The following is a 26361-nucleotide window of genomic DNA, read 5'->3' as shown; positions in this document are numbered from 1 at the left end:
TTCATATATGAGAACCATGTTTCCATCTATTGTTCATTTACATGTCTTTTGAAAGAAGATATTGAAGAACGACTTTCACGAGTTAACCAAATTTTTAAAAAATATTTAAATTGAGCACAACAGTAGTTTCATTGTGATATGGTCCTCCATGCTCTGTCTTTACTCACTGAGGATTAGCTTTTCCTGTTTATAGTTCCTTTCAGTTGAAAACGTACATAACTTCAGCTTTACAAGGTAATTATAAGAGAATGCTTGTTTGACAGTCATATAACTCATGTATATTTTGATTGCAGTCATTAGTGTTTTGTTGGTCTAATATTTCTTTCAGGTAATTTTCTTAGGACCATAAAGCAATAGGAAGTGGATTTAACAACAGTTAAATTAATACTCTGTTTGAGAGAAGGAAGAACAGTCCCTTGTTCTTTGAAGTACCAGAGGATTATGCAGCAGTTATTGAAAGTTTTAAAAAAGGGAAAGAAAGCGTTAAGCGCTTCAAGTGTGATTTAATAGTTCAATGGCCATGTATATGTCCAGTTTTGAGCTATCATTCTATGTTTTCACTATATCTTTCTATTATGCCATGCTTTGTGCCTGTTTGATCTCTTTTGCTTGCTTTGATATGTAACTTTTATTGTCACCTGTATGCAACCATCTGCCGGGGTCCTCAAGCAGTAATTGTTGGGTGCTCATTCTGTATAGAATTGCTCTATCAATTATGGTGAAATACGCAATAGAGCTACTGAGCTAAAGAGAACTGACACTGAGAGATGCAGCGTTGTCTTTCAGCACTGAGAAAACTTCCATATGACATTAGTCTTGGCCAAAGCTGTAAAAGTATTAACAACATTACTCTGTTGGGAAAAAATAACAAGGCGTGTTTTCTTCATGTGAAAGAAAATAATTTTTTCTTGCCTTCACAGATAAATCTCCTCATTTCCTCCGTCTGGGGGACGTAGAGGTCAATGCAGGACAGAATGCTACTTTTCAGTGTATTGCTACAGGGAGAGATGCTGTGCATAACAAGTTATGGCTGCAGGTAAGGCCACACTGGCAGCTGAGCTAAAGAGTACACTTGATTAAAAAAAAAAAATCACAAATTATTTTTCCTTGTATGTGTGAGGTGGTCATGGGAGGATGGAGTGTAGTGAGTATATGGGTGGGACAGGTTGTCTTTTCTGTAGGTTTAATTTAATTGGCTACAGATTAACTTCCGATCCATTTTTGGAATATGAATAACTGTATAATTAATAAGTGTTTGGGTTAGTTCCTTGTGAAACCTAATGATTCTCTAATATTATGTCCAAACTGTAAAAACAATTTTTCTAGAGTCATTCAAAAATAGGGGAAAAAAACCTAAAATTTAATATTTAATATTTTGAAAGCTCAGCTTACAAGAGCATAGTCCTTAAGTAGGAACTGTCATACTCTGATAAATTTTTTCAAAAGTGTTTTAAAAAGCCTTTGGGAATGTTTCTGGAAATGTGAATTGGAAGAGAGCCAACTAAAGTATTTTCAGGATTTTTTTGTGTAGGGGTTAATCACAGACCCGAGGACAAGATGTTTGCTGTGCACATATTAAATTTGCAGTAAATGGTATATAGTGAATAGCAGTTTAGCATACCTGTTGGGGAAATGTAAATGGTGCATATAAAGAACTTTAAAAGAATCTGTGAGAAAACAGTGACTAAGGAATGTGCCATGCCTTCAGAGAGTTATCTGTCAATCCTGGGGCAGAGATTGGTGGGAGGAGCAAAGAGCAGCAGTTCTAAAGCCTTGAGGCTGGACTCAGGACTGATGATTGTTGATCTAAATATTTGAAGCTAGAATGTAAGTAATTTCCTCTGAGAACCTTTATTATTGTTATTATTATTTAATTCTATTTGCATCAGAATGAGGAAAGGGATTTAATTAGTTAGAATTTTAAATTCCTGAGAATGTCAGTAGAGACCAAAAAGGAAAATCATTAGCTTACTTTCTTGAACATAGACATCAGGCTTTATTTTATGATACCTTTAGAGAGGTAATATTAGTGTTGTGAGTCATCATTAGTGTTGAGGTAACATTAGTGTTGAGGGTTGCGGGAGGTTGGAGTAATGATTATAAGAAATAATTATTAAAATCATACCTAGTATAATGCCTGGTGTTGTACTGGGTGTTATAAATGTGTTTTTTCATTCAATTCACACATCCACTCTAATGTTAATAACAGATGTATTTCATATAAATCTAATTATCACTTTTGTCATTTATTTGATATGTGGGTATTAGGATAGCATCCTGAATATGTGTAAAGGAAATAAAGTCTCTCCTTTTTTTTAACCTTGTGATTATGCTAATTTCCCCCACAGATACTGAAGTATGAGATAATTCTTCCTGTAGAGTGTACTATATAATGTGCAACCTGTTTTATTATCTAAACATCAAATCACAATCCTTCTTACTTTCTCTCTCAGCCTAAATAGTGTTAAGAATGTGTTTAGATATATTTTCTAATTATTTTGCTAATTGTTTTTCATTTAGTTAGGAGTATTCTTGGCATTTGATTTTAATTGTGATCTGTATACTCTTGTCTTGGAGAACCAGAAACTCTGTAGTCTGCCCCTGGTTTTATGCTCCAGGATTTAATGTGACATTGAAATAAAAAGGGTTTTGTATACTTTGTACCAGTTGCCTTGTGGCAACAAAGACTTTCTGGCCCTCCTGGTCTGAGTGGGTTGCAGTAAAAATACTTCTCATTTATTATTTTTTAGATTGACTCATTTCGTTATAGTTTTAATAAATTTTCTTCTTGTCCTTTTTCAAATAAAGATGAAAGATAAAAATACTGTTTGATTTCTATTCGACTTTCTCTTTTCTCTTCTTTCTCTTTACATTTTCCAAGGTGAATTTGTGCATTTCTTGTCTATTTTGACATTGCCCAATTCTACAGTAGTTTATATACTTATTCATGAAAAAGCTTTTCTGCCTTTTTCAATAATAGACCAGTTAAATTACCTTAACTTATTCTCTCAAATCATTCTCTGTATTTAAGATATATTGAAAATTATGAATTGCCTAGTTTAAGAATGTTTTCAAATAAACAAGATTGAACTGTAGAGATAAAATTGTAGATGTATACATATAATTGATATCTGTATCTGTATAGAGTAAGTGCATCAAAAAGTGGCCAATGATTTTTTAAAAAATGATCCATCTTTTGCAAAAGTAGTAGAATCATAATAAAGGAGGAAGAAACTTGATTCCACAGTGAATCTACACCCAACACATAGAAACAGATGTCAAGTTATTTTTGCTTGATGTAGAAAAACTTTTTAAGGTCGGGAGGCCCAGTTCTTAATTCTAACTCTTTAATTCTTATAACCCAGTTAATCGTGTGTGCTTAGAGAATTCATTAAGCTCTTCCAGGCCTCAGTTATCTATAAAAGGAGATGTGGATAGAGATCAAAATCACTTTCAGCCATAAGATGAAAACCAGGTCTTTATATTATTTTTGATAGTCTGAAACATGGTCTTAATCATTTGTTTTTCTGTTGTTGTTTGAAGAAGCAATGTAAAATTTTTAAGTTATTAGTTTTGTATGGGGAAAACAGTGGAAATGAAATTGAAGTTGCTCAGTTGTGTCTGATTCTTTGCGACCGCATGGATTGTAGCCTAGGAGGCTCCTCCGTCCGTGGAATTGTACTGGAGTGGGTTGCCATTTCTCTCTCCATGGGGAAAAAACCATGCCTTAAGTTAAATATCACTGTGAGAACAATTCTACTTAGAGTCTCTGCTGACTGCTATGAATGTCTGAAATGACTCAGAAGAAAGGCCTTTGCATTCTGTTGCAAATTAATGGAATAATGGAGTAGCTATAGTATACCTGTCATGGTCAGGGTTAAAAAAAGTCAGCCATCAACTTATTGTGTCCTCCAAATCATCTATATTATGTAACGTGTGTGCTTGCTCTGTTGCTGAGTATGTCTAACTCTTTGTGACCCCTAGACTGTAGCCTGCCAGGTTCCTCTGTCCGTGGAAATTTCCTGGCAAGAACACTGAAGTGGGTTGCCATCTCCTACTCCAAGGGATCTTCCCGACCCAGGGATGGAACCCATGTCTCTTGCATCTCTCACATTGGCAGGCAGATTCTTAGCACAGCCTCCACTGCACTGCCTAGAAAGCCCATACCATATAATATATTGAGCTGCAATTGTTAAATGTTTGAAGATGGGGTAAAAGAACAAAAACTAGAAAAGCTTCCAATTTTCTACTTTTAAATGAAAAATGATACACAACAACTGCCATGAATACATGATCAGTTCAGTTCAGTTCTTGCTGTTCTTTGCAACTCTGCATTCAAATGGGTATATCTTTCCTTTTCTCCTTTGCCTTTCCCTTCTCTTTTCATAGCTATTTGTAAGGCCTCCTCAGACAACCATTTTGGTTTTTTTTGCATTTGTTTTTCATGGGGATCGTCTTTATCACTGCCTCCTGTACAATGTCACGAACCTCTGTTCATATTTCTTCAGGCACTCTGTCTATCAGAGCTATTCCCTTGAATCTTATTTGTTACTTTCACTGTATAAATATAAGGGATTTGATTTAGGTCATACCTGAATGGTCTAGTGGTTATCACCACTTTCTTCAATTTAAGTCTGAATTTGGCAATAAGGAGTTCATGGTCTGAGCCACAGTCAGCTCCTGGTCTTGTTTTTGCTGACTGTGTAGTGCTTCTCCATCTTTGGCTGCAAAGAATATAATCAATCTGATTTCAGTATTGACCATCTGGTGAGGTCCATGTGTAGAGTCTTCTTTTGTGTTGTTGGAAGAGGGTGTTTGCTATGACCAGTGCATTCTCTTGGCAAATCTCTATTAGCCTTTGCCCTCCTTCATTCTGTACTCCAAGGCCAAATTTGCCTGTTACTCCAGGTGTTTCTTGACTTCCTACTTTTGCATTCCAATCCCCTATATGAAAAGGATATCTTTTTTGGATGTTAGTTCTAGAAGGTTTTGTAGGTCTTCATAGAACCGTTCAACTTCAGCTTCAGCAGTATTGGTTGGGGCATAGACTTGGATTACTGTGATACTGAATGGTTTGCCCTGTAAACGAACAGCAATCATTCTATTGTTTATGAGATTGCATCCAAATACTGCATTTCGGACTCTTTTGTTGACTATGATGGCTACTCCATTTCTTCTAAGGGATTCTTGCCCACAATAATAGATATAACGGCCATCTGAGTTAAGTTCACCCATTCCAGTCCATTTTAGTTTGCTGATTCCTAAAGTGTTGATTTCACTCTTGCCATCTCCTGTTTGACCTCTTCCAATTTACCTTTATTCATAGACCTAAAATTTCAGGTTCCTATGCAGTATTGCTCTTTACAGCATCAAACTTTGCTCCCATCACCAGTCATATCCACAACTGGGTGTTGTTTTTGCTTTCGTTCCATCTCTTCATTCTTTCTGGAGTTATTTCTCCACTGATATCCAGTAGCATATTTAGCACCTACTGACCTGGGGAGTTTGTCTTTCAGTGTCCTATCTTTTTGCTTTTCCGTACTGTTCATGAGGTTCTTATGGCAAGAATACTGAAGTGGTTTGCCATTCCCTTCTCCAGTGGACCACGTTTTGTCAGAACTCTCCACCATGACCCGCCCATCTTGGGTGGCCCTACACGGCATGGCTCATAGTTTTGTTGAGTTAGACAAGGCTGTGGTCCATGTTACCAGATTGGTTGTGCCTTTCAAGAACTCCAAATCTGATTCTGAGTGCAGAAGGCCACTGTAACTCTATGAGGAAGTCAAGCAATGATTTACAAACACTCCTCATTTCTCTTTCCTCTTTCCATTCCAGTCAAAGAGAACTCCAACCATGGTGGCGCTGGGAGGTGATAGCATTGATACGATATTTAAGGTAGTTTTATGTATACAAGGACTTCCCTTGGTGGCTCAGACGGTAAAGCGTCTGCCTACAATGCAGGAGGCCCAGATTCAATCCCTGGGTCAGGAAGATCTCCTGGAGAAGGAAATGGCAACCCACTCCAGTATTCTTACCTGGAAAATTCTATGGACGGAGGAGCCTTGTAGACTACAGTGCATGGGGTCCCAAAGAGTTGGACACGACTGAGTGACTTCACTTTCTTTACTTTCCTGGTGGCTCAGACGGTAAAGCATCTGCCTGCAATGCAGGAGACCCAGGTTCAATCCCTAGGTTGGGAAGATCTCCTGGAGAAGGAAATGGCAACCCACACCAGTATTTTTGCCTGGAAAATTCCATGGACGGAGTAACCTGGTAGGCTACAGTCCATGGGGTTGCAAAGAGTTGGACATGACTGAGCGACTTCACTTTCACTTATGTATACAAATACATGTAGAGAATAACTTCTCTCCATTTTTTAATCCTGTAGATCTCATATTTTATTTTTAAAATTAGCTTACAATTGCTATTTCAGTCATTTTATTGTTTAAAACGACATACCAATTAGGTAAAAAATGGAGCACAAAAAGAAGATGCAATGAGTTACCTGAGATAATCTGGGATAATCCATAAGGCATATCATAGTGGTTTTGCTGTGTCTTTAATGTGGTTCTTTCCTGCACTGTCTCAGCTATAATATTAGTCTTAGAAGTAGGTCATTCACTCCAGCAATTTAGAAAACAATGACAAGATATAGAAGCCAAATTAACCTCCTTGTACATGCTGACTGAACTACTGATGCATGAAGCAATATGGATGAATGTTTTTGAAAGTCCACTGAGTGTCAGCAAGCTATAAATCTGGTGAAATCATGGGGCTTTATAGAACATCATTTTTAAAAGTATGTTATGCAGTTCATTGACGTTGGATAAGGGAATTAGGATAAAATCTTTAGTTGCTCCTAGAGAACTTTCAAATTCCTTTTCTTTCTAAAGCTCGGTGAAGTTGCTTTCATTCTAGATGTGAATACCACTTCCTTTACAGCTTATAACTTTCAGTTTTTCCCATATAAATAGCTTTTTAAAATGTGTGCAACAAGTTTTAGAACTATGCCTACTTTGTGTTCCTGAGAAACCCCAAGTGGTAAAGAATTTGTGGATCGTCACTAAAGGCTTATGGTAAAATCCAGATTATGAGAAACAAGATCACAAGTGAAATTTTAATGTACAATAAAATAAAATAATAAAAGTGGGTGGTTATATTCCTGAGAGGCATCAGATAATTTTTTCATAGGAAAGATACAAAAATAGGTTATATATTTTTGTGGGTTAAAAATTATAGTCATGTCCTGTTTATTTTATCCCAATCCAATAACATGGATAATAGATAAAGTGATGGCAGGAAAACGTGAATATGTAAGGAAATAATAACATGACACAGTAGTTCCAAGTATTTACATAAGAGAAATAAAAGCACATGTTCACAAAAAGATTTGTGGAAGAACATGTATAACAGCTTTATTCATTATATAACCAGTAATGTGAAGAACCCAAATGCTCATTAAGTGGAGAATGAATTAACAATTTGTGGTTCATTCACGCTACTCATCAATGAGAAAGAGTGCACCACCGATATATGCACCAGTGTATATAAAGCTGAGCAACGTTATGTTTTCAGAAAGACAAGAGACACACAAGACTGCATGTCATGTATGTCTTTATTTATATTATGTTCCAGAATGGACGATATTAATCTATCATGATAGAAGTCAGAATAGTATTTGACTGTAGAGGGTGAGGATCAACTGGGAATGAGCAGGAAAACTTTTTGAGATAATGTAAACGTTATATGGCTTTGTTGGGGTTTTGTGTCTATGGGTACATATACATTTGTCAAAACTTAAGGTTTAACCAGTTCACTGTATGTAGGTTACCTTAATAAGCCATGAATGAGGAAAAAGTGAGTATATGAAACATTTTATCTAATAACCAAATCACTGGCAGTACTAATCAAGCTGTAGATGGCAATAGCCTACAAACCTTACCTGCATTTGTGTCCATTTTATCTGTTTGAAACCATTTGATTAGGTTCAAAAGTAATTTTTAATTGTCACTGTAAACCAAAGTATAGACTAAAGCATGTTCTGAGTGTTCTGTTATCAGAACGTATTATAACATTCAAGGATGTGAAAGAGTTGAAACAGGGGTTGGACTGTAACTTATAAATGAGTATTCTTTCTTGAGAGTCCAGTGTGTAAGTGGACATCTACATGGCAAATCAAATAGAGCCCATTGCTGGAACATCTGTCAGGCCATATGCTTTGGCCTCAGGTTCAGTGTAGAAACTAAAATGCTAATGACTCCATCCATCATTACAAAGCTTGGTGGGCATGCATCGTTTGGTTGGACAGAGAAAATGCACCAGCAAAGTTACTGAAAGCAGGGAATTGTGTGGGGAGATTTGGTGGCACCATTTGTTTTGGTGAATTGAAATGGGGCTGTTTAACGTGTGACGGGTAATCCTATGCAGATTGCCATGAAAGCAGTGGCAATTGGGCCAATCTGTCAGTAATCTCCCCAGGTGCTGGCAGTGTGCCTTCTGAGTGGGGCTGCCAAAACAGGCAAGCCAGCCATCTCTTTGCCCTTGGTGAGGCTCATCACTGCTAATGTAGTGTGATACAGCTAGTTTCTCAGCCAAAGGAAATGTCATTCCTTCTGCAGCAATGGATAATTTAAGCAATAGATTGAGAGTAGAATTAGTACAATGAGATGCAAATTGCTCTAAAAAACAACCAGCGAGAGGCTGACCTTTTGCGGTACCAACTGTTGTCAGCTGAGGTTCATTGAAAATGGTTGCTGTGAAACTTCTGGCCACATAGTGTTTTATCTGTCCGGGCAAATGTAGTCTTGTTCCTATGTGGCATGTGAACATCGTCACATAGCACTGGAAATTAGAAGCATGATTTTAAAAAATGAATAATTTGAAAGTACAGAAATTTTATCTGGTGAAATATATCACCATGATGTTTCAAATGCCAACTTGATTGTTGCTTACAAAGCTCTTCTTGATGCTGCCATACTATAATATTGTCTTATAGTATAAATATATGTCTATTTATACTATGATAAAAAGTGCCTGTATCATACTTAATTTACACATGGAATTTTACTATCCCTGAAACTATTTCTTTCTGAGAAAAAAAAATCTGGTAATTTTTCATTTGTCATAATAAATGGAAAATCTTGGAAGAAATTAATCTATTCCTAGAAACATACAGTTTATAGCGGGCAATTAATTGAGAAGGAATTTGAGAGGACTATTTCAAAGCCAAACTGATTAAATATTTAACATGTGATTAATTCACATTGGGTACCATGGGGATAGGGGAAGAAAGGAATGAAATATGGTGAAATTGTACTAATGTCTGGATTTGGTGATAGTTCTGACATTATCTTGGTGAAAGTTCTAACATTTTATAGATTATTGGCCCTGTGGCTGACACATATCTGAAATATTAGAATAACAAAAAGCAGTATATAATTACCAGAACCATTAGTAAAGTCAGAGAAATTATGTCAGAATTGCTAAAGGTACATTGTTATCTTGAGACTGGGAGAATGGATACATTTCTCCAAATAGTAGAATACTAGGGACACAGAAGTGGCATTTAATTTGTTTTTTTTTTTTTTTATAGATACTAAAGTACAGTAATAACCAGTGGTTTCAAGCTATTTGGTGAAAGATATAAGCTGATTATAAGGAAGACCGTTGTAATTGCAGGGCTGTTGAAACCTAGAATGAGCTACTGTAGGAGGCAGTAAAATTAACAATTAGTGACAGTAGCCAAGCATAATCTGGATAAGCATTTGCTAGAGATGTCGAGGACATTTAAGCATGAGCCTGAATACTTTTTAAAGCTCCTTTCAGCCCTGAGAGATACTGGTATAACTGAGTAAGAGATCATATGGAATCTAAGTCCTGTGCTATTTCAGAGTTGAGAGAGCACTCCAAAGATTGGAGTAAGTTTAATGAAATCGTTAAGGAAAATTTCATTGAGTCTTTAAAGGGCAAAAGCAGGAGATGCAGTTTCAATCCCTGTGTTGGGAAGATTCCCTGGAGGGGGAAATGGCAAGCCATTCTAGTCTTCTTGTCTGGAAAATCCCCTGGATAGAGGAGCCTGGAGGGTTACAGTCAATGGGATTGGAAACAGGACTGAGCAACTGAGCACACACACACTGAAAGACATACAGGACATGGATAAGCAAGGATTAAGTGGGCATGCTCATCACTGCAGTTTAGTGTGTGTGTGTGTGTGTATTGGGTGGAAATATCAAGAGATGAATCTTCTTACAGTGGAAGGTTCACAATGGGAAGTAGAGGTAAATACAGTTTATGGAAGAGATGGGACAAGGCCATGGTGGGGACAAAAGCAAGAAAGAAACTACTGCTGGCACTACAGATATCGCGTAGTGAGAGCCTAGGATTGGACTGTGCCATTGAATTTTGAAAAAAAGTGTGAGGAGAGAAGGAGAAGGACCCGTGAAAGAAGACTGTTGAGTTTGGATCAGGTTGATACCAGGTGAAAGAGTTTGGGAGGATGTGAGTGAAATAATAAAGACAGATTACTAGAATATTATAGAGTAATAAAGGTTTTTTAATTGCCTTAAGCATTTATTTTTGACAGTCTGTGAATTTGTTTTCTCATTTTCTGTCTGGGAATTAATTTGCCTGTTCGACCCAATCATTTACTTGTTTCCCCTTCTACCTTGATAATTGCATGTGAGTTTTCCTAAATAGAAGTGAAAAATGGGGAAACGTTTTCATTCCTTTTCACTCTTTTTAGCCTCAAAAAAGCTTACCAAGACAGTCTGAAGCTTGTGGCCAAATTAAATCTCTGGGTGTGCCTCATTTCACTTAGGAGAGTTCATCTAAGAAAAGGCTGTTGGTGCTTCCCACCTTGCCTCCTGTATCCTGTGGCTCACAGAGCAGGACTAGCATTAGAGAAGAGTATCAGACATGTCTATTGTACTTTCCTGACTCCTTGTAAACTGATAGATGATCACTAGCCTGCTGCTTAATTCTAATTTTCTCTGTTTATCCTATTTAAGTATTGAAGTGAAGTGTTAGTCACTCAGTCATGTCTGACTCTTTGCGACCCCATGGACTGTACCCTGCTAGGCTCCTCTGTCCATGGAATTCTCCAGGCAAGAATACTGGAGTGGGTTGCCATTTCCTTCTCCAGTTTGATTTACAATTAATTCTACTCCACTTAAAAGACCATGATCTATTTGGTAGCTAATAGCTATGATTCTTGTCAGTCCTGTTTTTTCTCAGGACATTGATTTATTTGAGTTCATGGCGTTATATCTTCCCTCTTGACTTCATGTAAAGAATTATAATCATTGGTCTTGAAGTAAAATCACTGACCAAGTATCATGGATTATGTTTATCTTTTACCCTTTCCATTTTGGGTGTATATATGTATGTAACAAAGACCATCAGAAAGTGTAATCATATTTAATTTTTAGAATTGCTAAATATTCCTGAGGTCATTTTGGTTGGCTTTGTGTGGCTTTCTACCATCAAAAGTTCAGTTCCTCAAAGTTATAACGCATTGTTTTCTTTCTTTGATTATTCATAAACTCTGAATTTGTTGTCTGCAGATTACACAATTGACTATATATGAATAATGTGTGGAATATTGTTTGTCTTCTTTATTCCTTGAACATATCTGTAAAAGCCTGGCAGTGTAGAAGCTCAAGGATTTCTTCTTATCAATATCGATAAATAACAATTGACTGTTCTTTCTGTACAAGAGTGATACACTCTCCTACTGCTGGCAGAAGATTCCTTTCAGTGTGTTTCTCAGGTGTGTCATGTCAAGCACGTTACAACTTTTAACTGAGCTCCTGTGACCAGTGTTACAATATGGGGCTCTGGCAGTGGGCTGGGTCTCTTCTTAATGAAAAGCAGTCTGATTTAAATATCTAATATTTATAAAATTATTTTATTTTAGAATTAAACATAGAGAAACCTCACAAGAAGTGAAAACTATGACTCAGTGAAGTTTTATAAGATACCCACCACACAGATCATGAAAAAGACTACCAGCCGTCCTAGAGGCTCTTTTCAAGTTCTCCATCTCAGACACAACTGAGTCATCTCCCTACCCCTATAAATAGTAATTATCATGACTTTTAGCCTTTGTTTTTCTTATGGTTTTTGTCATATATATACTCTCCTTAGACACTATAGATTAATCTTGTCTATTTTTAAAAATATATCTTTTAAAGTCCTGTTAATCTCTATATTTTTCCTGTGCCCTTTTTTCCTTCCCAATTTATCTGTTGAGCAACCCAGGCCATTTGACTTGTAGTTTTCACACAGTCTGCGTTCTACTGATTGCATACAAATGTCCTCTTCAGTTCATGTTCCTTTGAATTTCCTGAAAATTGGCAGCCAGATCTAGATTCAGGTTTGATTCTCTGGCAGTACAAGAGGTGGTACATAGTGTGATTACCAGAGGCACAAAACGTCTCATTTCTTTTTTTTTTTTTTTTCAATCCTGATACCAATTGGTGCTTAATGCCTATATTCATTCCTGGAGGTTGTCAGTTATGATATTCTGGTTTTATTATTTCTTTTGTGTTTTGCTTAATTAATGAAGACATGCTTCTCATCATCTACTATTTGACTACACAATGACACAGTTCATTTAAAGAAAGGGATGGTAGCTTCTCAACTCTTTAATTATTGGTTTTCAGTATAATTGGTTGGTTCCTATCATCATCAAAGACGACAGATTCTTCTTTTTTCTTTTTATTATTATGAACTCATGGATTTATACATATTTAATGGACTTCAATGTACTGCAATTGCTACTGTTTTTTTAAACTCAAATCATACCACTTTTTGCTGGTGGTTGGCTCCTGAATCCTTTTGATATGCCTTCAGTCTTCTTTGATAGCTTTATTGTTGCAAGGAATTGTTTTATGTGATTGTGGAACCTGGGTAGGCAAGTTAAAGTCTATAAGTCAAGCACTTGCAGAGGGCAGACTGGAATACTCAGCCACAGACTAAAGTTGCTATTCATAGGTGGAATTTCTTCTACTCAGGGAGGCCTCTGATCTACTCTTAAGTAAGATTATCTAGGATATTCTCGCTTACCTAATGTTGGTTGGTTATGGACTTTAATCCCATCTACAAAATACCTTAGTAGAGACAAATAATTAGTTAATGTATTAATTGAATAACTTGGGACTGTAGCCTTGTCAGGTTGATACATTAAAAGAGCATCACAATTATCAAATATATTATTCACTTAGATATTGTTTTATCTTCATAATATTGCTATTATTAGAATTTGCAGTTAGAACTTTTACACAGTTATCTCACCTATTATTCTCAGTATCTCTGTTAAATAAACCTTTACAAAATTGATGTCCCCATTTTTAGATGAAAAGGCAGAGACTTGAGAAGTAATGAGAAATTGTGAAGCTAATAAGTAGTCATTTCAAGACTAGGCCATAGGAGTCATCTCCTATAGTTCTGTCTATTTACTCATGACCTCTTTGTGTGGTTCCTCATATTGATCGCCTTGTCCTCACATCGCAAAGATGCCTTTGCTTCTTAGGTTAAAATTCATTTTCGTGTTTGATAACTGACTTTATTTTTTGTTAAGCTTGGCTAATGTTCCTGATTTTCCAGCACATTTCCTGCCTTATGTCAGAATTACAATATTTGCATCCTTTTTTCCTGTGTCAAATATCATTTACCTTGTTCAGTCTTTTCATTGCCATATAGTAAATGGGTGGTGAACTTAGGATTATAATTTTAGTGTAATTTCTCCTAAAGGAACATTATTTCCTTATTGTTTAATCTACTGAAGTCAGTATGATTTATAATGGATATAAATGAGTGCTTTTCTCAAAATAGTAACAATTTTTTTCTAATTTTTTAAATTTATAAATGTCTAAATCTTTGTCGTGATACTCTTTCATGTTTCTAAAATTCTTTGATTTAATTGTTCAATAATAATGCTGCTGATGATAGCTTTATCTCTATGATATCTATGAGAAAGAAAAAAAAAATTCATATGGCAGACAAGTCCCAGGAAGAAATCCTCAGGTCCTTGGCTGGATTGTTATATGATTCACTGATTCACATCAACCTTAATTTTAGTGGGTAAATTTAAACAGATTAGTTTTGTAAAGAGCACTGGTATTGAAAAATTATATGCAGTCCCCTAAATATTATTCTATAGGAATTTAAATGCAAAACATAGAAAAACAATCACTTGCCCTTTTTCCAGCTCTTAAGAGGATGGAGGAGACACATATCATTATGAAACGTAGTGAAAAAGAAAGCAATAAATGTAATTTAATTTTTCTTCATGTCAGTAGAGTGAAATAATCTCTGCAAGTGTTCTATGTACCACATTATTTAATTTAAAATTAAATTGGATTAATTTTATTCCTCAAGTTTTGAAAAGAGAGACTGAAGTAAACTATTCCATATTTTAACCATAGCATATTAACCTTTAGGATTTCAAGCTGAAAGTAACAGAGAACCAAATGTGTTATATCATTAACAGGAAATCCAGAAATAGGGGGGCTATAAGAACTGTTGACATCATTTCATTTTAAAATTTTTAAAATTTTTCTCAAGAGAGTAAAGTGAGGATTTATTAAATGGTATTACATCCACGGGGTGAGAGTGGGCAGACTTGGGTGAGAAGCTTCGGGCACCATTTAGATACATAATCAAGAACCTGATTCTGTTTTTCTCCTTAATGTGACATCCTCATCATTTTATTCATGACATTGAGAAAAAGAAGAGGACCCACTGTGCTTTCTCTAGAAGTGAGGATATCTTTCTGGAAATAACATGGCTTATTCCTATTATTTCTAATTGGCCAGGATCACACCCATTTTTAGACCTGTCAACTGTTCATAGGAACTGGACCTCCATGATTGTTTTTGACCAATTGTCTCAAGCTGAAATATCTTGATTCATAACCTATGGATCTTGTAAAAATATAGATTTTGATTCAGTAGATCTAAAGTGATCTCTCTAAACTTTGCATTTGTAATAATCTGACAGGTGATCCTAATGCTAATGCAATAATAAATACTGGGAAATAACCAATATTACCACTCTACTTTATGCCAGGAATTGAACTTGACAAATAAATACTGCATGTACCCTGCATGATGAAGCTTACTTAGTTTAATTAGAGGACTGATAATAGTCAGCAATTCCAGTGACTTGCCTAGAGTTACTTGGTAAGCGATGAGTCTCAACAACCTATACTAGAGACTAAATAAGAAAGCATGACAAGGATCTGGGGTGGGCGGGGGAAAGAAGAGGAATGAAGACAGCAAAGTGCTAGGTTATAATCCTTGGATCATATAATTTTGTGGTTCTTAGTATTTCTCAGAGTTGGGGATTTTGCAATGGAGAAATCACATAAAAATCTCCAAGCAGAATAAAGAGCCTGGAAATGAAGATTATAAAGGCAGAAAACTATACGTGAACACTGCTGCGTAGGGATAAAATTACCATTACTTTTTTCCGTCTTTCATAGCCCTGCCTACTCTGCTAAATTGATACTTTGTAGGCAGGCAAAGATCTATTATTTTAGATTATAAAATAAAAAGTTATCATTATTTTTGAATTCTGAAATGTAAATGCCATAAACTGCTCCTTTTAACTTTAATGCATTACTTGAAGTAAATAAAATGCATTACTTGAAGCAAATAAAGTACATAAAGCAATGTCTAGTGTAGTAGACTACATTTTCTCATTGATAAAATGCATTGATCAAGACTTAACAACAAATAATCAGCTCATTTGACTGGACCTGTGATACAAATGAAGTAAAAACAGCTCTGGTTTATTTTAGAGGAAATATTACTAAATTTTGCATCTTTAAACCTAGTTTTGAGTTTTAATCCTGCTACTAACAGGCTATATATGTATCACATTTCTAATCTTTCTGGATTTTGATTTTATAATCTATAAATTAAAGTGACTATCACAGAAAATTTGAATTAGAGAACAGTGATAGAATCAGGATAACAGCTAATATAACATGAGGGACATGGAGGAGCTTATTAAGTGATTTTTGAAGAAAAATCTGAAATTATGACTACAATTATTTTATTGTTATTTTGAGAGATAATTAGCACTTAAGTGTACTATACTCATTAATTATATCAACAATATGTATCCTATATAAGCATATACATGTTATCGCTTTATTAGTATAATAAAAATCATGTACAAACACAGTGTAATGAACTTAGTGATCTCCGGATGGGATCACCTTAAGTAGAGCCCTCAGCAACTCTAAGTTGTGGCTTAGCTCAGAAAGAACTTTGTATAAATGATCTCTAGATGTCCTTGAGGTTCTATATTTCTGTAGCTTCCCTTTAGTATTCATTTTAATTAATGATTATTATATATTTTGCTATAATAACTTATGAAAGCCTCAGGAAGTTTTACATGACTCTTACCTTTAAAAATATCATGTGTATGAATTTAGTACATTTTAACAAAGAACTTTTTCCACAAAATAATAATATATTGCATAATATGATGCTATGGAAGAAAAAAATGCAAGATCTGAAACCCTACCTTCAGGATGATTTCAGTACACAAAATGGTAAAAGGGCATCCAGATATAGAATATGTTATAGAAGTGATTCAAGGTAGAAATGCGGGTTACATTTTTATGATAATCTCTGAGTTTCTGAGACCCTATTCATGACAGTTTCAGTGGGGATGGCAGGTAGAAGAGTATGTTTAAATTGATGAAATGTGAGCTCGAGGCTGAGAGGACATTGTTTGTCTTCATAGCTTATGTCATTATGGGCCTCATCTAGGAATACCTAAGAGTTGTTGGTGTCCATTGTGGGGTAATTCAGATTTTTCACAAGAGCAAATGACTGATTCCAGCAGAAGTCAGTAGTGGTCTTGTAACTGTTGCAGAGAAATAGAGTAGATCCTATATTGGCAGTACAGAAACAATGGAAAGTTTTTAAAAATTTGGAATTCTTCCAGGCTAGTGAAAATGTCTGAAATCACTGCTTATAAAGTAAATTAGGGTCAGAAAGTGAGGTCTCACTAACAATGCAAAAGACTGAAGGACTAGGAGACAATGTCAGCAGCAACTGTGATTCAGATTGAGAAAGCTGTTTTAGCACAGGAACCAGGTAGTAGTGAAGGCTGTTGAGCATTGCGGAGGCCTACGTGAATTTTGGGATCATGAGAATATTCACAGAACTATGGTGGAGAGGGTAATTTGACCTGGTAGATAATTGATTGGAAGTCGTTGCAGAGGCTGGGAATTCCAGAAGTTAAGAGGTTGTTTGAGTGGGATTGTGAAAGAGCGATATGCAAGTGAGAAACTGGGATAGAGGATAAAGTAGAAGACACTGTGCCATCCTTTGGGAAAAGTTTGGAGGAAAGTGTTACTGTGAGATGAATGACAACGAAGATGGAAAGATGAAATAATCATTATTGAGAGTAAAACATTAAGGGTATACTTATAAACTCATCACAGAAGAACATGGATTTTGAAATCCATCTTGAAAGTGCTAAAAGATGTGAGTGTGTTTGTGCAAAGTAAGATAATTTAGAAGGCAAGTAGGAAGTGGGAGTTGATTGGTCTTCCAAAGGAAGAACTGAGAACTATAAATGGTAGTAAGAAAGGTGGTGGAAGATGGAGAGCACCACTGGAGGTGTAAATTGGGGGAGATGAGGTGAGGGCATGTAGCTGTATGAGTGCTGAGTCATGGTCTGCCTTCTCATTGGAAAATTAATATTAAATAATGTGATAACTGAAAAAATGCAGGTTGAGATTTACATGCATAAAGTTTTTTTGTTTGTTATGTGATTATAGGGAAAGAGAATTCAGGCTGCATTTTATGAATTTATATTTTAGGGCTGGTGAGTATAAGCTGCTCTTACTCTTTGTGGGTTAGGAACAAAGAATTAACAAAACACTCAATGAATGAAAAATGCCAATGTTAAATTTTGGACTTTTTATCTGCAGGTATATATAAGTATATATACGTATATATATGTCAGGTCCATGGATCAAGGCAAATACTTATATGGAATGTCAGGTCCATGAATCAAGGCAAATTGGAAGTGGTCAAACAAGAGATGGCAAGAGTGAATGTCGACATTCTAGGAATCAGAGAACTGAAATGGACTGGAATGGGTGATTTAATACAGATGACCATTATATCTACTACTGCAGGCAGGAATCCCTCAGAAGAAATGGAGTAGCCATCATGGTCAACAAAAGAGTCCAAAATGTAGTACTTGGATGCAGTCTCAAAAATGACAAAATGATCTCTGTTTGTTTCCAAAGCGAACCATTCAATATCACAGTAATCCAAGTCTATGCTCCAACCAGTAACGCTGAAGAAGCTAAAGTTGAACGGTTCTATGAAGACCTACAAGATCTTTTAGAACTAACGCCCAAAAAAGATGTCCTTTTCATTATAGGGGACTGGAATGCAAAAGTAGGAAATCAAGAAACACCTGGAGTAACAGGCAAATTTGGCCTTGGAATACGGAATGAAGCAGGGCAAAGACTAATAGAGTTTTGCCAAGAAAATGCACCGGTCATAACAAACACCCTCTTCCAACAACACAAGAGAAGACTCTATACATGGACATCACCAGATGGTCAACACCGAAATCAGATTGATTATATTCTTTGCAGCCAAAGATGGAGAAGCACTACACAGTCAGCAAAAACAAGACCAGGAGCTGACTGTGGCTCAGACCATGAACTCCTTATTGCCAAATTCAGATTTAAATTGAAGAAAGTAGGGAAAACCACTAGACCATTCAGGTATGACCTAAATCAAATCCCTTATGATTATACAGTGGAAGTGAGAAATAGATTTAAGGGCCTAGATCTGATAGATAGAGTGCCTGATGAACTATGGAATGAGGTTCATGACATTGTACAGGAGACAGGGATCAAGACCATCCCCATGGAAAAGAAATGCAAAAAAGCAAAATGGCTGTCTGGGGAGGCCTTACAAATAGCTGTGAAAAGAAGAGAAGCGAAAAGCAAAGGAGAAAAGGAAAGATATAAACATCTGAATGCAGAGTTCCAAAGAATAGCAAGAAGAGATAAGAAAGCCTTCTTCAGCGATCAATGCAAAGAAATAGAGGAAAACAACAGAATGGGAAAGACTAGAGATCTCTTCAAGAAAATCAGAGATACCAAAGGAAAATTTCATGCAAAGATGGGCTCGATAAAGGACAGAAATGGTATGGACCTAACAAAAGCAGAAAATATTAAGAATGGATGGCAAGAATACACAGAAGAACTGTACAAAAAAGATCTTCATGACCCAGATAATCATGATGGTGTGATCACTGACCTAGAGCCAGACATCCTGGAATGTGAAGTCAAGTGGGCCTTAGAAAGCATTACTAGGGACAAAGCTAGTGGAGGTGATGGAATTCCAGTTGAGCTATTCCAAATCCTGAAAGATGATGCTGTGAAAGTGCTGCACTCAATACGCCAGCAAATTTGGAAAACTCAGCAGTGGCCACAGGACTGGAAAAGGTCAGTTTTCATTCCAATCCCAAAGAAAGGCAAATGCCAAAGAATGCTCAAACTGCCACACAATTGCACTCATCTCACACGCTAGTAAAGTAATGCTCAAAATTCTCCAAGCCAGGCTTCAGCAATATGTGAACTGGGAACTTCCTGATGTTCAAGCTGGTTTTAGAAAAGGCAGAGGAACCAGAGATCAAATTGCCAACATCCGCTGGATCATCAAAAAAGCAAGAGAGTTCCAGAAAAACATCTATTTCTCCTTTATTGACTATGCCAAAGCCTTTGACTGTGTGGATCACAATAAACTGTGGAAAATTCTGAAAGAGATGGGAATACCAGACCACCTGACCTGCCTCTTGAGAATCTGTATGCAGGTCAGGAAGCAACAGTTAGAACTGGACATGGAACAACAGACTGGTTCCAAATAGGAAAAGGAGTACGTCAAGGCTGTATATTGTCACCCTGTTTATTTAACTTATATGCAGAGTACATCATGAGAAACACTGGACTGGAAGAAACACAAGCTGGAATCAAGATTGCTGGGAGAAATATCAATAACCTCAGATATGCAGATGACACCACCCTAATGGCAGAAAGTGAAGAGGAACTCAAAAGCCTCTTGATGAAAGTGAAAGAGGAGAGTGAAAAAGTTGGCTTAAAGCTCAACATTCAGAAAATGAAGATCATGGCATCTGGTCCCATCACTTCATGGCAAATAGATGGGGAAACAGTGGAAACAGTGTCAGACTTTATTTTTCTGGGCTCCAAAATCACTGCAGATGGTGATTGCAGCCATGAAATTAAAGGATGCTTACTCCTTGGAAGGAAAGTCATGACCAACCTAGATAGCATATTCAAAAGCAGAGACATTACTTTGCCAACAAAGGTCTGTCTAGTCAAGGCTATGGTTTTTCCAGTGGTCGTGTATGGATGTGAGAGTTGGACTGTGAAGATGGCTGAAGGCGGAAGAGTTGATGCTTTTGAACTGTGGTGTTGGAGAAGAGTCTTGAGAGTCCCTTGGACTGCAAGGAGATCCAACCAGTCCATTCTGAAGGAGATCAGCCCTGGGATTTCTTTGGAAGGAATAATACTAAAGCTGAAACTCCATTACTTTGGCCACCTCATGCGAAGAGTTGACTCGTTGGAAAAGACTCTGATGCTTGGAGGGATTGGGGGCAGGAGGAGAAGGGGACGACAGAGGATGAGATGGCTGGATGGCATCACTGACTTGATGGACGTGAGTCTGAGTGAACTCCGGGAGTTGGAGATGGACAGGCAGGCCTGGCGTGCTGTGATTCATGGTGTCGCAAAGAGTCGGACACAACTGAGCGACTGATCTGATCTGATATATAAGTATATAGACACATGCATACATACAAGATAATATGCATGTACATATCATTTCAGATATAGAGAAGGGTGTTAAAGATACAGTAGATTTTAACATTTTAAAACTTATTAAAATACTTAATTCCTTTATTATTTACTAGTTTAAAAATGCAAAGTATTTCAAACATTCAAAAAAATTTATAAAAAAAGCAAAAATTAACCACTAATATGCCCAGCACTCTAATTTAATAGAAACTGACACTTTGCTTTTTTGTCCTAATTTTTCTAAACAACTTTTTCCCTAAGATTTAAACATATTTCAGAGGAATATAGGAGATGTTGTGCGTTTACCAGGACTGTACTGGTTTTAGTTTGCTTAGTTTAACTGCCATGTTGAATTTTACTGATTGGATAAATCTCAGTTCATTTATCCACTACTCAGGTATATTTTATGGGATCTTTCCCATACTTAACTATTACAAATGATTCTGAGTTGAGCATTCTTGTACATATGTGTGATCACACATGAAAGGGTGATCCAAATGTAGAAATGGAACTATTGGGTTCTATGTTTTATGCATCTTCAGCTTTACTAGATAGTAGCAAATAATTGTCTAACATGACTGTAACCATTTACACTTCCATAGGTAATTTTACTAGTCTGTTTTACACTATTTGATGAGATGATACATCAAATAATGTAAAAGGATACCAGGAATACTTAGCATTTTATGTACCAGACGTGAGAATGAGGATCATGGCCATTTATCTTTCATAGTTGTGGCTTTCCTTTGCCCTTTGTGCTATCTTTGATATAAAGAATTTTTAAATTTGGGCTGAGGATCTCTTTTCATGGTTATTATACATACACATTTTCTCTCTTTATAGCCTCTCCATTTGTTGACAGGATTATTTGTCTTTTTCCTTATTGAACTGTAGAAGAATTTTATATAACCTGACTGTTTATCTTTGATGGCTTTTTTCATGACAAATAATCTTATCATGGTTTGTGGCTTGCTTTTTTCACTTTATATATGATATCTTTCAATATATAGAAGTTAGCAATTTTATTGTAGTTGAATTTGTCAACCACATTCTTTATGGTCTTGTGTGAGGCATCCTGATATTATAAATACGTTTTCCAATAGTTCATTTTGAAAGTTGACAGATATGCTTTTAACTTTTAGGTTCCTTTGATTACTTCTTTTAAATGGTATAAATTGGCTGTCATTAATGCCAAAGAGATAAAAGTTTGCAAAGAGTACACATTTTGGCTTGACTGTAAATTATTCATTGGTATTTTATAGTCATCCTGTCATGATCGCATGCTATGCATTTAGAATACTGAGATGCATTGACCATGGTCTCAGTCTCCTGAAAGGGACAAATCTAATAAGCACATGCAGTGCAGTATAAGGGCTAAAAGAAGACTTTACATATATAAAACCTGGGAGAAGGGAGATGGCAGTGAATTATTTGCCAAGAAGCCATTATCTGTCCTGCTAATTCATATACTCTGGGCTAATAGAAATTTTATGGAAAACTGAGATTACTATTATAGTTTAGCACTACACCCCTTAAGGGAAACCAATATTAACTTACATCCTTTTTCTGATTGAAAGACAATAGTGAAAATTTGTGGGGCTACACGAATATTTTCCTCCTAATTTTAACAAATAATAAGTTATCACAGATGTTGTTTGCCAGGATGCTTTAAATTTCTGGAAATGTTAAAACCCTGTTTTATAAAAGATTGGTTTTTGTTTACAGAGACGAAATGGTGAAGATATACCTGTGGCTCAGACTAAGAACATCAATCACAGAAGATTTGCTGCTTCCTTCAGATTGCAAGAAGTGACAAAAACTGATCAGGATTTGTATCGCTGTGTAACTCAGTCAGAACGAGGTTCTGGTGTGTCCAATTTTGCTCAACTTATTGTAAGAGGTAAAGTAAAATTGCTTTCACTTCATGAAATTGCATGGCTTCATTAGAACAAAAGCGACTTTTGTAGATATTTGGATTGATTTTTAAATATAGTGCTCTTTATCTCAAATTACTGCAAAAACCATATCATTATAAAAGTTCTGAAAATATCTTAAGGTCAAATTAAGATTGTTGTTATCTGGTGTGTCCGACAAGTTTTCAGTAAGTGATTTTTATCAAAAGGAATCTATTTAATACTCGAACAGGGCTAAACATACATATAATACTTTATTTTGCCATCAATTTAAAGCTACCAGAGGAATTGGTGAGGGATTATGATACATTGGTACTTTTCCTTAGTGGATACTTGAAAAACAAGTACAAGTGCATGTATAAGTACAAGTATAGTATAAGTAAGTATAAGCATAGTACTTATACGTGTATAAGTATAGTATAAGTAAGTATAAGTATAGTACTTATACTTGCAGAAGTACAAGTACAATGTATATTACAGTCACTGAAAATTGACTGAGTCCCTATATAGTTCACTCTTCTAGGTTGTGGAGATACAATGGTTAGTAAAATACAAAGACCCTCCCCTGTGTATGTAGGGCTTCCCTGGTGGCTCAGATGGTAAAGAGTCTGCCTGCAGTGCAGGAGACCCAGGTTTGATCCCTGGGTCAGGTAGATCCCCTGGAGAAGGAAATGGCAACCAACTCCAGTATTCTTGCCTGGAAAAATCCCATGGATGGAGGAGCCTGGCAGGCTATATAGTCCATGAGGTCGCAAAGAGTTGGACATGACTGAGCAACTTCACTTTCTTTTCCCTATGTAGCTTAACACTGAGGTATAATAGGCGCATCATATATAAAACTGTAGTATCGCATCAAGGGATGTGTTATGAATAAAAATAAATACACAAAATGAGGGGGATTGATGGTTTAATTAAGATGATCTGGAAGGCCTCTTTGTGAACATGACAACTGAGCTGAATCCTTCAAAAATGAGGACGTCAGCCATGTGAAAATTTAGAGGAAAAGCAACTTTTGATGAATAGACTATCATGTATCAGTTGTTTATAATAACAAATGAAAATAATTATAAACCATATAAGTCTCTTTAAGGAGAAGTTTGGCAGATTTTAACAAAAACATTCCATCTGGACTGAGATTTGTCAGAGGTGTCAGGGAAGGCCTTTGTCATTGACTTTCTTTGAGATAGAATCTGAAAGTTGAGAAAAAGTTGCTCAGATGAAGGTTGTAGTTTTGAGGGGCAGGGGTAAGAAAAAGAAGGATCAGCAAGCAGAGAGCAAGGCAAGTGTCAATGCTTAGAGGCTAGAAGGAGAAAATGAGATAATCCACATTCAAGTTAATACATTTTATAATGCTTAACATCCAATGTCTTTTACATGTATTATTTCATTGTTAGATTTACTTGATTTTAATACTTTAACCTTTAGTACTTTCAGAAGAAAATTGAAATTCAGACTATTTGATAATTGCCCAAGGCCACAAAGATCTAATAACTGGCTGAGCCAGAATTTAATTCCATGTTTCTTAACTCCTGGAGCTGGGCTCATTCTTTTCCACCAAAGCTTTATCTCACATTAACATTATTAAATAATGCTATTAGCTGCTTATAATGCTTTTGTCTTGAGAGATTCTGTGGCTCATTAAAAAAGAGAAGTTTATCTTTGTAAATTGAATAGAACTCTATTATAAATAAAACTTTGCTTATAGCTCCAGAGTCACCTTATATAGCACATGCTTTAGTTCATGAAATCACAGCCCCAGTTCATTGACTAACAAGAAAATATGGTAATATTTAACTCCAGTGTTTAGGTAAACAAGTTAACATATATTCATATATGTTTGTATATTTATCTTTGGTGAGCCCTTTGCCTACATCTTTCTCACCTGAGCCTGACGGTATCTTTGAAAAGCCTGAAGGTGTCCTTGGGTAATCTTCAGAGTAATTAATATGCTATGGATACAAGAAGGTGGGTGTGCTCTTGAGTCATCATGCTCGCTGTTTCTCCACGGGGCTGTATGTGCATTCATGATGTGCAGCCGCTGAAGGAGACAGTAGCTTTTAATAATGCAACTAGAGTGCTTTTGACTAACCTACCGTTTTATATATGTGTGTGTGTGTGTGTGTGTGTGCTCAGTTGCTCAGTTGTGTCTGAGTCTTTGTGGCCCCAGGGACTGTAGCCCTCCAGGATCCTCTGCCCATGAAATTTTCCAGGCAAGAATACTGGAGTTGGGTACAATTTCCTATTCCAGGGTATCATCCTGACCCATATATATAAAAGGATCATCCAGACCCATATATATATAAAGAGAGAGAGGCATAAATATAGATCTAAAGATATAAAAATTTTTGAAGAAGTAGCCCCTGATGTATTCAACAGTTATAAAAGGCAGAGTTGAAGCCTTAGCTAGTTGCTCCCTTTAAATGTAAATTTCCTTCTTTCAGATAGCCATGTAGTGCCTGTTTATTTTAAAAGAGATTTATTTTGGATTATTAGATCTTCCTTGTTTATCTGAATTGAAAAGTAGATTTTATCAGAGCTTGCTTTTCTTTGCTTAGAGAATCTATATTATGGCTATTCCAGGAGTGCTACTTGAGAAGTAACTAATTTTTTCAATAACATTTATAAAAGGAAACTCTGAATTTCATAGAAAATCTTAGCTATTTTTCTTTCCCCTTTTTTCCTTTTTGTTTTTTTATGACGTTCCTGCCATTTAACCTATATTTGGTTTTACACTTTATATTGTACTTGTTGGGTAACGACATGATGGTGCTGTGAATGTACTATCCAGAATCTGTTTACATTTTAGAAATATATTTTGATAGTTTTGGCACTGTTCTTTTTCTTTTTCATGTATTTTACTTTGATGTATATTTAACACTTACAGGTGATACTTTGCTTGCAGTTTGATTTGAAAACTAATATGAAACAATACATTCTCTTGTTTGTTCAGTAAGCACCAAATAAATATTGGTACCCACAAAATACACCCTTTAGGGTCAGCTCTCCTGGTGTTGAAATAGTGCTGAGAATTAACTATGGTGACAAGTCTTGTCTCTCATTGGCACTTTCAAAGCTGACATCCTGTTACATGGATACAAAAGATGGTAATTTTAAAGGAAATTTTGGGGGCAGTGATATGAATAGTCTTTAATAAGATCTGGCATAGTATTGCCTGTTGTCAAAGATGACCCAAGGGTAAGAGTTTATTAGTGCATTTTCTCCTAAACTGAAAGTGACAGGGCATGCTTAAGGCTTTTTGGGTGCTGTTTGTTACAAATGAAAATTTCCCTGCAGAATTCTCGTGTTGAAGAGTATTGATCTCTGTGTTCCCACAGCCAGAGGAAGAAAAAAAATGCTGAAATAGACTTTATCATGATTTTAGCTTTGCTTCCAGATCATTTTGAGTAATGATAACATTTTCGGTTTGTGGAAGCCAATCTTTATTGACAAAGAAGTTTTTACAGAGATGAAATGAAGAGCAGATGTTTTGCTCAGTGTTTCTACAAGATAGAAGTATAAAAAATGTGAGATACACATTGAAATGTTTATAAACTTCAGATGAAAAGCACCACCTGTAGTCTG

General features: G+C 36.1%; 1 protein-coding gene across 6 annotated transcripts in view; it reads left to right on the top strand.

Moving 5' to 3' along the window:
• Positions 1-26361, top strand: part of PTPRK (protein tyrosine phosphatase receptor type K) — a 612566-nt gene that overhangs the window by 317541 nt on the left and 268664 nt on the right. For all 6 annotated transcript variants that reach the window (XM_070795548.1, XM_070795550.1, XM_070795547.1 and 3 more), the window contains exons 5-6: positions 921-1036; positions 22592-22766. In XM_070795548.1, the coding sequence (XP_070651649.1) occupies positions 921-1036; positions 22592-22766 (291 nt within the window). The remainder of the gene's footprint in view (positions 1-920; positions 1037-22591; positions 22767-26361) is intronic.

This window comes from Bos indicus, chromosome 9 (genome assembly GCF_029378745.1).
Source record: "Bos indicus isolate NIAB-ARS_2022 breed Sahiwal x Tharparkar chromosome 9, NIAB-ARS_B.indTharparkar_mat_pri_1.0, whole genome shotgun sequence".
Classification (NCBI taxonomy): domain Eukaryota; kingdom Metazoa; phylum Chordata; class Mammalia; order Artiodactyla; family Bovidae; genus Bos; species Bos indicus.
Note: the sequence above shows the minus strand (reverse complement) of the source record. Positions and strands in the feature narration are given on the sequence as shown.